This window comes from Dermacentor albipictus, chromosome 6, assembly GCF_038994185.2.
Source record: "Dermacentor albipictus isolate Rhodes 1998 colony chromosome 6, USDA_Dalb.pri_finalv2, whole genome shotgun sequence".
Taxonomy (NCBI): domain Eukaryota; kingdom Metazoa; phylum Arthropoda; class Arachnida; order Ixodida; family Ixodidae; genus Dermacentor; species Dermacentor albipictus.
The window spans coordinates 103416809-103431181 of NC_091826.1; the positions used below are offsets into that span (position 1 = coordinate 103416809).

At 45.5% G+C, this 14373-nt stretch overlaps 1 protein-coding gene across 2 annotated transcripts in view; it reads right to left on the bottom strand.

The window, feature by feature from the left end:
• The window catches only part of LOC139061313 (uncharacterized), a 413371-nt gene that overhangs the window by 274397 nt on the left and 124601 nt on the right, over positions 1–14373 (bottom strand). Inside the window, exon 12 of one of the 2 annotated variants that reach the window (XM_070541142.1) lies at positions 4180–7954. The exons of the other annotated variant lie outside the window; for it this stretch is intronic. Coding sequence (XP_070397243.1) covers positions 7770–7954 — 185 coding nt within the window. The 3' untranslated portion in view covers positions 4180–7769. Of the gene's footprint in view, positions 1–4179; positions 7955–14373 lie in introns of those variants that run through there. 2 annotated transcript variants of the gene reach the window in all.

Here is a 14373-nt window from a genome sequence, read left to right on the forward strand (position 1 = left end):
TTCGTTCGCAAACTCGCATGTCGCAGCCAACTTTCTGAGTCGGACTTGAAATCGGTCCACTGTTTCTTCGGAGCTTTGTTTTGCTTGACGAAAAACAAGCCTCTCGTAGACCGCATTCTTTCTTGGTGCGAAATGTGCGTTCAGCTTCGCGACTGCCGTTTCATAATCCGTGCCTCGATCCGGAAGCGCCAGAAAAATGTCGTGCACCGCATCTCCTGCGTAGTGTAGCAGCATAGCAGGTTTGCGGGCTGCATTCTGCATGTTTGCTGCTAGTAGAAAGTTGTCAAAACGGGCTTGCCATTTCGTTCACCGCTGGGTGAGCGACGTCGGGTCCGTGTTCGGGTCGAATGGCGGGAAGGCGGGCAGCATGGCTTCCATCTTGCGTGGCTTTTTTTCTTGATTGGCGTCCACTGATTTGTTTCTTGGCCTCTTCTGGTGCCGTGTGGGCTTCTTGAAGTTGAATGATCCTCGTCGCCAGTTTTTAGTGTCTGCTCCCGCCGCGGGAGTTATCTATATTCCAGGTAAGAAGACTGGACTCAAGTAAAACTCAAAGGAACGTTTATTCCACAACGTGTCGAGCGCCGCGCTTCCCATGGCCCTCTCCCCCTCAGCCCAGTTGTCGCACCAGGATTCTTCTGTAATGCGCATAGGTGGCGCTGCTTGTGGGTTGGCTTTTGTTGGCGATGCTACACATATGACTCTGTACAACGCTCAGTACAACGGCATCGAACATAGTCCCTCTTATTGAAACTTGGCTTAATCCGCCCATTAATAATGCAGAAATTCCTTCACATTTTCCAAATTTTTCTATATTCCGACGCGACAGATCGCACAAAAGGGAGCACGGCGTACTGATGTGCGCACACGAAAGTCTTCAGTGTGCTGAAATAACAGTAACAACGGCCTTAGAAATTGTCTTTGTGATAAGCAACGCTTCTCGCCCAGCCGTTGTCATCGGTAAATGCTGTCGTCCGCCCGACGCAAACAGCTCTTTCGTAGCTGACTTCCATGAGGTGCTTCACTCCGTAACAGTGCTTTATCACCAATCACCCATCATGCTGTTCGGCGATTTCAACTTCCCTGCCATCAATTGGTCCAATATAGCTGAAACAACGTCAAAAAACAACGTCGAAAGTGATTTCTTTAATAAGTGTCTTACGTAAGGCTTAACGCAAATCGTCAGTAACCCCACGCGGCACAATGATAAGTCTTCTAATATATTATACCTTATCCTCACTTCTCACTCCGATAATGTTTCACCACTGACGCACTTACCTGGCCTTAGCGATCATTCAGTGCTACATACCTCGTTCGAAAGTGACATCCCTGCCTTCCCAAAAACTAGAAAAATTATTACGCTTTACGACAAAGGCAACTATACTGGTAGGAATATTAAACTAGGGGAATTTTCCTGCTCGTTCTTAGAAGGTTCTGTTGAAATTAACTTTCATTTCAAAAATAAAATGCATGAGCTGATAAAAACTTACATACATATCACTGTAACTGAAAAGCACTCATCACCCTGGTTCAATAGGACACTACAGCGTCTCAACAATAAAAAGAAAAGGCTTTACCGCGCTGCTAGGCATTCCAACTCAGTGCGCATGGCAGAAGTACTACACCGCTGAAAAAACGTACCTGTCCCTTCCTAGTCAAGCAAAATGCTCCTTTTCTTCGACTACCCTACCAAACATCCTGCGAAATAACTACAAAATATTCTGGAATATTATAAATCCAAAGCGTTCGCAACCACGTGCTATGTGCGACAAGAAAATTAAGCCTATTCCTGAACACGAAATCGCCGAAGCGCTTAATCATGCATTCTCTTCCATGTTTACGAATGGACCTAAAGGTGAACTTCCTGAATTCCCACTTTTCAGCTACCATACAATACCCGCAATCACCTTCAGTTCTGATGGAATCAAGAAATGCATTGATTCCTTAAAGCTGTCGTCTTCACCTGGCATCGATGGTATGAATTCCAAAGTCTTCAAAAATACTAAATATGTTACAAGCGAGATTTTATGTCACATTTTTCAGCAATCTTTATCATCAGGAGTGGTGCCGGATGATGGAAAAGTGGGTAAGGTTATCCCAGTCCCAAAGAAAGATCCTTCATCATCACGTAGCAGCTACCACCCAATTTCTCTAACTATCGTCTGTTCGAAATTATTGGAACATGTGCTTTACTCCCGCATTGCTACATTCCTAACATCTGTAAGTTTCTTCCACCCTAACCAGTATGGCTTCCGTAAAGGTTTATCTTGTGATAACGAATAACCACTCTTTATAAATGACATAAGCTCTAACCTTAATCTCGAAAAGGCGTTTGATTTTGAAAAGGCGTTTGACAAAGTTCCGCATCAACGACTTCTCCTAAAACTTTCTCGATTGCACCTTAATCCCCTTGTTTTGAACTGGATACCAAATTTCTTAACAGACAAGAATTTGTGTATGTTAACAACCACTCCTCTTCTAAAAGCCCTGTTCTCTCCGGTGTACACCAAGGCACAGTTCTCGGGCCCCTCCTATTCCTTGTATGTATTAATGATTTACCGGCTAATCTTTAATCTAACATTCGCCTTTTCGCTGAGGATTGTGTAATTTATCGCTCAATCCTAGCTGATACCGACAACTACGCATTACAAGATGACCTAGACAAAGTTACCATTTGGTGCAGCTTGTGGCTAATGTCACTGAACACTACAAAGACTCTACTAATACTTTTTAATCGACGGAAGATTCACAATACTGCTAAGTACGTTCTCTGCAACTCGGAAATATCAGTGGAGTCATGCAAGTACCTTGGCCTTACACTTTCAAATAACCTTTCTTGGTCGTCTCATATTACGAACATCACTAACGAAGCCAATCGCACGCTTGGTTACTTCCGGCGCAACTTGCGCTTTGTACTACCATCCTTAAAGATACTAACTTATCCAACTTTTGTCAGACCTAAGCTAGAATACGCATGCTCTCTTTGGGACCCACACCAAACCACCTTTTTCTAACACTCTAGAAGTTGTTCAATATCGTGGAGCTCGCCATATTTGTTCCGATTATTATTACCACACTAGTGTCTCTCAGCTAAAATTAAAGCAGTACTTTCCAATCTAGATAAAACGCATCATGTTTTCAGACTGTGTCTTTATCACAAATTTTATCATTCTGCTCGTAGTGCTTCAGCCATCATTCCAGCACACCATCATTCTTGCCGATAACGTCACGAAACATCTGTGTATCCTCCGCCTGCCCGGACCACTACGCACCAACATTATTTCTTTGTGAAGACTGTACGGGACTGGAATGACCTTTCCGCCGACGCCGTGCACCACTCATACCCACACCATTTGAATGCTGCCATTGATTCCACATTCCACTGAAGTGGTCGCCCATCCCTCATGTAATATCACGCACTGGGGCCTTTGAGGTAATAATAAATAAATAAATAATAAATAATACAATGCCTAGTGTTTACAGAAAGCCACCAGGTTGATCTAAAGATAAAAACTGCTTCTTCTGCTTGAGTTTCAATAGGTGGACTTTCACACATGGTCATCAACGATATGCCCAGAAAAGGGCGCTATAAGTGGAGCAACTGCTGGCCTGAAATTCCAGGCTGAACTAGATTGTTCCGCCATCACCCCTACTAAGAGAACTGTACTACTTTTCCTTTCACGTAGAAGTAATGGCAACGGAAACAGTACACTTGGGATCACATGCCAGGCTTTTGGTTCATGTTCTCTGATGGAAACAAGTCCATGTTTCATACAGATGGTTCATTGCTTCTTTTCATGAACTGCAGAGGCCTTTCACTCCTACTGAAAGGTTTACATTCAATAAGTAATCTTAATATCAAACAGTGGCTGTTTGTTCCGAACAGCAATTCAAATAACTGATTTCAATAGACATTCACTAGGTGCCAATATTTAAGCACCACCCCCTACTACGATGTGTATCAGTGGCTCTTCCTAGGTTTCATTTAGTGTCGATTGTGTCAATTTGTTTTATTTCATTTGAAGTTATTGAAATTCGTTTTTGTGCAGAAGGCTTGTTTTCTTGTACTAGACAAATGCGAGACAGGTGCATTCCTTGTGCTTTTATTTGGCCTCATTAAAACAAAGCAGTCCTGTTGTGGCACTGCCAATTCACAGGTGCAATGAACAGACAGATGCAAAAGAAAGTTTAAGTGATAATTTATCACCACATGCTTAGGTTCAAAGCAAAGGAACTAAAAACAGGGCACACAGACAACAAATGAAGCGCCAGATGCACCATGCAGCTGAAAAAAATATTTAAAAAGTGGAAGGAAAAGAAATAAGTAAAGAGATTCATCTGCGTGATTTGAAATTCTGCGGAAAAATAAAGTTTTACCAAGGTAAGACAACAACACAGCTCAGGCCGTGCCCACGGTAGACCACTTTGGGGTGTAACTTATGTGCGATGTAACAAGGAACACAACACCTAAGCGAAAAACACGCATTCATCTGGCTGCAGATTTTTCAATGAATGCAAATTGAAAATGATACCTTCAAGCACGTCATCCATTGATTTTGCTTACTTGGTACAAACTTGCAGTATTCTAACAGTGTGAAACACAGGAGAATGTTCCTGTCCCGTCTCACACTTTTAGTACACTTTGAAAGTGATCGACGGGGAATACAACCCACAACATTTACTTCAGCGCAAAATGTGTAGCTGATGTTTAAGTTACAGAGCTGCTTTTCGGTCCCTTGTGCAGTGAAAACATATGGAAAGTAGAATGAAAATGATGGAAAGCATATACGTGAGAGAATGCAACCTGCAGGAAGGTGTTGTTATGGTGGCACATGTCAAGAAGTTCTTCATAAATGTTTCGTCTAAATTACTGGAACTCTCTGGCATGGCTTCTGCAATTAGAGGTATTATATACACCACACAATACAACACAAACACAATCTTGAGGCCACAGTTCTGGTATAGTGATGTCACCCTTCACTCTCTGTCAGAAAAGCAAGACAGACAATGCCTAGTTCATGAGCCAAAACATGGTGAAACTTAATACTGCTGCATACAATTTTTTGCATCAAAGATGATGACAGCACGAACAAACACTGAAACAACAGTTGGCATTTGCACAACAAGGCACCAAGCCTGGCGCCAATAAATCCCAGGAGCCCATCAGTGACGTTTGGTGATGTCATGTGCCAATGCCACCTTAGCTGTCACAGGATACAGCAAACGTTGATCAATAGGGTTGATGCAACGAATTCCCGAGCCCACAATTATGCTGATTCGTTCTATGTAATATTTATATTGTTTTTGGTTTTCCATATAGGTAAGATAAGCGCAAGACATGATGGTGACATCATTTGGCCCAATTACTCCACTGAAGAAAGGTGCTTACTTTACCATATGGCAAGCAAACTACTGAGATCCAGTGGCCAAACATAAGCTCACGTTTTCATAACCAGAGAGTGATCCACCTTACTCAAAACCCACAGCAAAAACCCGTGGAAGGCCGAACATTTCAACTTGTGCATCAATCCATATTTGCCTGCAACCTCCGAAATCATGACATGTATAAAAGAAGGCTTGCACATAATGTCGCTTCCACCATTTGGGTGAGGCACTCAGCCTCTTCTGCACTACCGAAGAAGAGAGAATAAGACTAGTGCGTGCAAATGTTTTGCCAGAACGGTGGCAGCGACATCAGTGCAAGCGATCTGTTCAATAGAGCCTGCTACCTCGTTCAACTATAAAATCAAGCTCACAACAGAATTAGTCTAGCAGTGAAACTTCGTCTTGCAACTTGTTCCCGTAGAACACCCAGTGCACGAGGTGGTGGTGATAAACACATAAAACGACTGATGAAAGGTACCACAGCAAAAACCCATGGAAGGCCGAACATTTCAACTTGTGCATCTAACTGAGCTTACAGATAATCAATTCTTTTACCACATGCTCGCAAGTCTAGCCACTATGCTGATGGCTCTGAATCTGCAAGTCTAGTTCAGGCGATCAGTTAGGAAAGAAATAACGAAACAGTAAAAGAAAGAAAAGAAAGCTTCTGAACTAGCAGTGCCTCCCTGCCGCCTAACTTCTACATCATTTCATCTGCTTTGGTGCAACGTCTGGTGTGTCAGTGCTTTCGATGGCAAAGACAGAGCAAGCAACACCATTAGCAATTCACTCAACATTAGTCGCCATATTCATTCATTCCAACAACCAAATAAAAAAATATGATGCTCTCGACATGCGACCGATGACAAGGCAGCAACAACAAAAAAAGGATGGATGTGTGCTAAAAATGCTTCGTAACCGCTCTCGAGAAAAGAGTCCAAATGCTGGAAGCAAGTCTGTCTTATCCCGACAGGCCTTGCTCCGCAAGAGGTGGTGAGCACTTCACTCAACAATGAAGCGCACCCTGCATTCGTTGTTCTTGACAATTCGTTGTTCTTGACACTCTGCAGCGTTTCCGCGACCGACAGGCACCTGTCAAGGCCGATGCTGTCGTTATCCTTTTTCCGCCGCTTCCGAACCGTGTTGACCGCATGCTGCCTTTTCTGGACGTTCATTTAGCCAAAGACCGTTGTAGCTTACGTCTCTGGGGTGCTGCTTATGGTGGAGGACCACGAAGGAGCACTTGCGGTTTTACGGCCATTCGAGACAGGCGTCGCTGGGACCCCTGACAATCCTCATGTAGAGTCCGAGGTGAAGACAGGTGAAGACAGGTCGTGGAACTTGCCTTCCAGCCTCATCCTGTACCCCTTTTCGCCCACAGTGAGTACGTTGCTCGTGAAGACCTGCAGCGGCGCGTTACGGTACTTGCGGAGGGGTTTGGTCACCCAGACGTGAGTGAAAAAAGGCTTTCGGTTCTGGTCTGGGCTGCTCTTCAGCAGCATCTGAAGGCGTCGTTGACTCGACTACAGCCTCGGGCTCACCATTGAGGCCTTTCACGAGAGGCTCAGAGGGCGACTGATCTCTCGATTGGTTCGGGGAGTCTGCCACCGCGGCGTCACGGTTGGGTACTGGCGTAGCGTTTTCTTCGGATGGAGACGTCGAAGAAGCCGACACGACGTCGGGCTGCTGCCGTTGTCCGCCGGCATGTGTGGTAGTGTCTACCGCAGTGGTGGTGTCCGGCCGTCAATGAGTTGTCGTCCCTGCGACTTCGTCACTGAGAACCGGTGGTGGCTGCGCAGTGACGCTAATTCGTTCGCGCAGCATTTGTTCGAAGTCATTTGTCCTCGTCAGACCGTTCTCCAGGTTGTCAATCTTGCTCAGCAGCGTGGAGAGAGAACCGTCGGCGTCGGGGCCGCCGCTAGCGGACGACGTACGCACCTGGTTCGTGTCCAGCACGTCCGACTTGCAGCCGCCCCGCAAGTGAACCAATAGACGCTCATTCTGGTGACGGGATTCTTGCACGAGCGGCAGTTGACGAGGCGGTGACCGCCCTCAGGGTAGTGCTCGACCATATCTGACACAGGACCCACGTAGTTGGAGTCTCCAGTTTATCGTGGTTCCATGCACTCCCCCCCCCACACACACGCGCACACACACACACACACACACACACACACGCACCCACGCACCCAAACTCACACGCGCGCACACACACACACACACTCACACGCGCACACACACACGCACACACACACGCGCGCACACACTCATACACACACGCGCACACACACATACACACACACGCGCGCACACACACACACGCACACGCACACGCACACACATACACACACACACACAAACACACACACACTGAAGGGCTACGCCCCTCACAAGTCGTGGAGGCCTTGCACAGCAGTTTGCAGCTCCTGCACCTTCTGACGTCCGGCCGCTTTCCTGATGGCCAGGACGGCAATGTCCGCCAGCTTTCCCGACTGCCTGGCCACTCGGTTCGCCGATCGCCAGGCTCCCAGTGCTGCATGCGCTTCTTCCAGCCGCGTCGCGAGAGACGGGTCTGAAACAAAGATGTGTTAAACTAAGGTTCTAGTACAAAGAAAATCATGCAACACATGTAACCGCATTTAACAAATGGATCTGCTATAAACGAACAATGAGATGGACGATTTCAGTTTGTCATTCGTTCATAGCAATTGATTCAAGAAATGGTATATTGACAAGGGTCCCTTAGAGAATATGCTACGAAATGGCAGTTGGACCGAAGTAATATTCATTGCTGTTATCATAGTGTGGGATTCGCTGATGATAGCTCAACATCCCATGGCAGCGCCAAAGGTGCAGTAAAATATTATTCTGCTTATCAGTGTGGTGGTATTTTACAGTTTAATTATGAAGCAACCGCTACTATTTGCAAAACAAAAGTTATTTCCAGGTTTTCATGTCATACAGAAATTACATAATCATGGACTTTGTCAAAAATGTCGTTCAAGTGAAGGGCAATTTGTCGGACTATTTTGTAGTGTGCTAGCAGAAATCGGCGAAATAAAAGTGTTTGCCCTTTTATAGGCATTATACGAGACTCCTAAAAAACTTTCCATGCTACAATGAAAGAACTACATGAAATAGCATGATGGAGGCAAAAGGCGTAGCCCACCAGAAAGCGAACAAAAGAAGGACACGACCACACAAATTGCGGGATCACAGCACACTCTTCACTCGGTTGCATAGAACATGTGCTGAGTACCCCGATAGCACCACTCGTTACAGCATGGGTGTAGGCTTCCCTCACTGTCGTTCCAAACCTTCCTAGAAAGTGCCTTGGATGCACGAATATTAGAAAAACACAGAGGAGATGCGGCGAAGGAAAGAAAATGACGGTGCCGCGACCCACATGGAAACCTAACAGCATGCCGTCAATCTGCGAATATTAGAAGAAGGTGTACAAGAGAAGATGCAGGCAAGGGGCATTGATGGCGGTGCAGTGAGTCTATGCATAGTGCAGATGGTGCAAGATAATGCAGTGCCGAGCCGACCCGCGACGAAGGTGAGCCAGGCGTCAAGCACTCCCCTTACCAGGGCCGCTCCCGAAGATGGCGCAATATCGGCCCCACCCGCGGCGGAGGTGAAGGAGGCGTTAAAGGGACACTAAATTGAAAAATGATTTCTTCTGCATCAGTAAATTGCCGTTCCACAACACCAAAAATACCACTCTTACAACGATAGGACGTTTGGTAAGCCAGAAAGAGCGCAATAACGAAATACGCGTGGCGACACCTACTTCATTTCCCGCACCTCGGGGCTATGACGTCCTCGATTTCGATGGTATCTTCTAGGGCCTCTTAATTAAATATAGCGGTACAGATTGACTACATTGTGTTCTAAAGGAGCCAAATATTAAGCATGGCAAGTTTCGGGAACCTTTACTCAGCCGACGCGGCACAAATGCAAAAACATACTTTGCGGTCCCTGACGTCACGCTGACATACCTGCACTGGGGTTTCCGCGCGACATTACATACTGATACTTGTATCTTCATTTTCTCATCTAATAATCAAACATTCTTTTTGAAATAACTGCCTGCAGGGTTCTCAAACAATGCTCCATTAGTCTAAACTGATTTATTGTTTCGCTTTAGTGTCCCTTTAAACATTCCCGACTTTCGTTCCAAACCTTCCTCCAGCGTGCACTGGACACGTGAATATTAGAAAAGAAATTGGCCGACCATTGCGCTTCTTCGTTATGCATACAAAACACGCAGTACAAAGCGTACGCGGTTCTTCGTGTCGGATTCGGTAGCACACACTGCGATCGGCCGCTATCGAGTCGCCCCTCTGGTAACGCGCCATCGTATAGCGGTTCACAGTAGTGGAGAGGGGAGGGAGATTAGCAAACATTTATTCTTCCTTAAGAGCTGGCATGAGAAAATGGGCGGAGAACACAGGTATCCAGTAGAGGTCACGCACTCTTCACTGACAGACAGGCCTCAACGTGGCCGTACAAGTTTCGAGTGGGAAGTAGAAGTAACAGGACGAAACGCTAGAATTGTCTTTCGAGTCACCGCAACGACACTGCGCCAGGTAACGGGACGTATAGGGCAAGAATGGAGGTGGCAGGACAGCCAGGCGCAAGCACTGCCAGAGGTGACATATGACACCGAGGACCGCGCTCCGCAAACGGGGAAGCGATAGACACGGCAGAGAGCCATACAGCCACGCGACGCAGAGACGAAGGAGTGGATAACCGAGGATCAGGCGCGAAGCGGTAAGGCGCGCCCGCCACCGGCACCGCTGCAGTGCCGCGACAGTGGGAGAAGGGACGGCGAAGCCGGAGTGGAGGGTAGCAGCGAGAGTAACCCAAACAGCGCTGCGCGAGGGAATGGAGCGAGAGGATACGTTTGAACCCGTGATCCGGCTTTCGAGGACAAGGGGCATAGAGTTTCCTACAATATACTGGTGCGAACTCTGGTGCTGCAGTCGTCTTGCCATGGGGATGAAGGGAAGGACGTTGATTTCTCGCATATTCGTGCTTGTTGATTCAGAAGTTTTTGTGGCTTCGTATGTTACGCTATATAAATCTTACTGTGGTAAATTTCATAGCAATCTATACAATCAAAGCAATAATTGAAAATGTTGAGCTTGTCGAAGTGGGCAAATCGAAACTCACGAAACGTCTTAAGGTTACTCATGCCTGCGATAATTTCGTAAGGGTGTTTCACATCGCTTATCGATACATGCATCTGTGGCTTAATGGTTTCAATATCAGGCGTCTGTGATTGAGGTACTGTGTTCAAATCCTGCTGTCGGACAATGTTAATGTTTATTTAATTACCAATTACACAGTACACTGCTGACAATGGCGAGCTTACTAAGCCACAAAGCCGCTTGAAGCCAAAAGGACGAAATTAGGCAAATCCCTGTACCTCCCATAATTCCCACGCTGGTGCAACCACTGCCACTGCAGCTGCCGTTGACACTAGCGCCAGAGTTCTCTCGAGTAATTGATATATGAAACCTATATTATATGACAAGGGGAGAGCCAGGCTCGTGCTGCGAACGACAGATTGCATCAGGAACGCAAGCAGCTGGAGAAGAGCGCTGACGATCACCTCGGTGACGACTAGGCATGAGGGTGACATGAAATGTGGGAACGGGAGCCAATGTGAGGCCTGTGCTCTAAAACATGAAACAGAACAGACCATCATACACGGAGGGCGGGACAATGGCGGTGCTGTGAGTCTAGACGTGCCCCGCCTTCACTCCAAACATATGTACAGTGGTTCATCAATCCACGAATACTAGGAAAGCGTGAAGCAGATGAGGTACATCCAAGGGGAGTCGAATGCGGCGCTGTGGGTGTGGAATGAGTAGGCTAATAATTTTGATGATTCGGCAGCGTTCCGCAAGGCAGGCCCTTGACTTGAATAAGTCTGCACTAATTTTGTGAGTGAATTTCCATTGTGTTCAAAAGACACATTGTGCGTAAGTCTGTTGAAACAAGAACACAACAAACAAGTTGACAATGTAGTGACACGTGCAGCATGCCCTGAAGGACGTATCAATGCACTGAGCGCAGCAAGTAATGCTTGTTCTTATGCCATATATATTAGAGGTCTTGTTGTGACAACCCTATCATTGCGTTCATATGTTAGACGAATATTCATGGCTCCTTAATTTACATTGCCACCTTATTGGGATGTTTTGCAACAGCTGCGCAATATTTGAAAACTGGCTTATCACCCCGATCCCGGAATGAAACTCCAAATTGACATTGAACAGCTCTGTATACATCGCTGTCGCACAAACTCGCCCAACTGTCAATTCTAATTAATTTCAATTTTGTCCCCCAAAGCAGGCCGTCATTGTTTCAAACCTCGAGATTTCAATGGACAATTATTCCTTGCATCCTTCACAAACTGCGTTGTGTGTCTTCTTATTTCGACTACTGCAGCCCTTTTTACTGCCCAAGAAGGAGGTGTAAGGTACATAAATTTAAAATACTTGATATAAATAAACCCAAGTAAAGCGTCACACATGGCAACAAGCATTTTGGAAAAGAGAAATATAAAAATTAACTGCTGCATCAGAACAATGGTACACCAAAGTTGAATTCAATGCACCATCATATGAAAAACTGCAGCACAAACAGTAGTCATAACAGAGAACTCATGTATATTAATGTAAAGAAAACCGTTATTCTACCCCTTAATGGTGCCGCATAGCACAGATGAAAAGTTGGCTGGCTGTGATGATCTAGCAGTAGTAATATAATAAACATTTTGCTTTAGACTTTTGCTTTTGCATTTTGTTTCATTTTTTTTAATCCTTCTCCCTCTCACCTATCGCTTCCCCTTTCCCCTCCCCCAGTACAGGGTAGCCAACCGGAGATAATCTCTGGTTAACCTCCCTGTCTTTCCTTTGCCTTTCTCTCTCTCTCTCTCTTGCTTTAGACATCGAAACAACCTGTCATGCTTTACGCTCTGGACAGGAACCAGCCAGATACGATGAAGTGAACAACGTCTATATACCCTAATTTGACGAACAGCAATGAAGTTTCCTTCTGCACCCATATTGTGCAGCAAATCAAACCTGCAGGCTACTAGGGCATACGATTCAGTTACGACTGCGGTTCCAGCGCTGCAATATTGAAAGCACTCACAGAAGGCAGCCTCGTCTTCGTCGGAAGACGCCTCCGGCTCCGCCTCTTGAGGAACGTTCGCGCCCTCTACAAAAGCAAAGATTCAATTCTGTCACCGGATTCTGACACATCGGAAACAAAAGCAAATATTTTTCAGTAACATTTACCTTTCTGCATGGCAAACCTACACACTACCACAATTCTAACGTGTTATAAAAAGCAAGAGAGCTATACAATGCAATTCTTGTACGTTTGGACATCGTTAGTCACACGGGACGTGTAATCTGTCAGCGGGCTACCATACAAAAAAAGCACAAAGACAGTAAATAATGTTTTAAAGGCGTATTCCATATGCAGTTTAAAAATACGGTAGCCATATGGAAGCACTGCTAACGTTATGCTAAAAGTTGCCTACTAGACATCTTCACAGATTAGCTGCTAACTTTCATTAGATATTGCAAAAGATTCTCGCGGCAGCTTTTACAAAACCATGAGGTATGTTCGAAAGGTTAAAATTCATGAGTGAGGCACGCAAGGAAATGATATATGTATTGTCGCGATAGAACTTCACGCAGTTTTCGCAGTTGCGAACCATAATTTCGTTAGAAATCGGGGTAGCATGTCGGTATTGAAGCACTGCCTAAATGTTCGACAAGTACATTTGATTGGATTAGCATCAGGAATGTCAAAGTGGAAAGAAGTGTGTGTGTGAAGTGTGGGAAACAAGTCGCATAGTAGCGGTAAAGAGCGCCTTAGAGGGATTGTGTGCGTGTTTGTGCACGCGCGCACCCAATGCCTGATTAGCTAGGTCCAGAAGTTGATAGTCCAGATGATAGTGCAATTCATTTCATTTCATATTATTTATTTTCACCTTAAAGGCCAGGAGGCATTACATAAGGGAGGGCTTTAATCCTTGTAACAATGTTAGAAGAAATGTACAGAACAGTAAAGAAACAACAATAAACCAATACAAGCCAGGAACAATTGTGAAAAAAAAAGGAACATCGTGTTAGAGTAAGGGTCGCTGGTATCGGCAATTAAGCAGTGTGGTTAGTTAACATTTCGCGGAACGTTTTACGGTCAGTGCATGACACGATATCTTCTGGGAGGTGGTTGCAATGGGTTATAGCGTCGGGAAAGAATGAAGTGTTCATGGCAGACGATCGGGTGTTAATGGTAATGGGTGTTAATGGGTGTTAATGGATGTTAATGGGTGTTAATGGGTGTTAATGGTAATGGGTGTTAATGCTGGTGGATTTAACAGGGAATGCCTGGAGTGTGGATGGTAATAAAAGGTGTGAAGCAAGCAGAGACGAGAGATGATCCGGCGGGAAGCAAGTGATGGTAGTTCAAGTGTACGCTTTGTGCGGTTATGCTGGTGTCACGAGAGTAATTGAAAGATATAAACCAAGCAGCGCGATTTTGTATTGCTTCTATGTCACAGGTTAGATATGATTGGGAAGGGTACCAGATAGATGACGCATATTCTAACTGAGGACGTACGAATGTTAGATATGCTAGCTTTTTTATTTCTGGTGATGTGGCTTTCAGGTTGCGTTTTAAATATCTCAGGGTGCGTGAACCATTAGAAAAGATGGTGTCAACATGAGTTGCCCATGATAGTGTCGATGTCATGTGAACGCGGAGATATTTGTAAGACGGGGCATAATTGATAGGAGCTGAATTTATTGGAAGGTGCGACTGGTTAAGCTGTGGTTGCGGGTGAATGACAGAGCTTTGCATTTAGTAAGGTTAAGCGGCATGTACCATTTCTCGCACCATACTGCGATGGAATCGAGATCCCGTTGTAGTGCGGCGATTTCATTCGAGCCTTTGATTGGG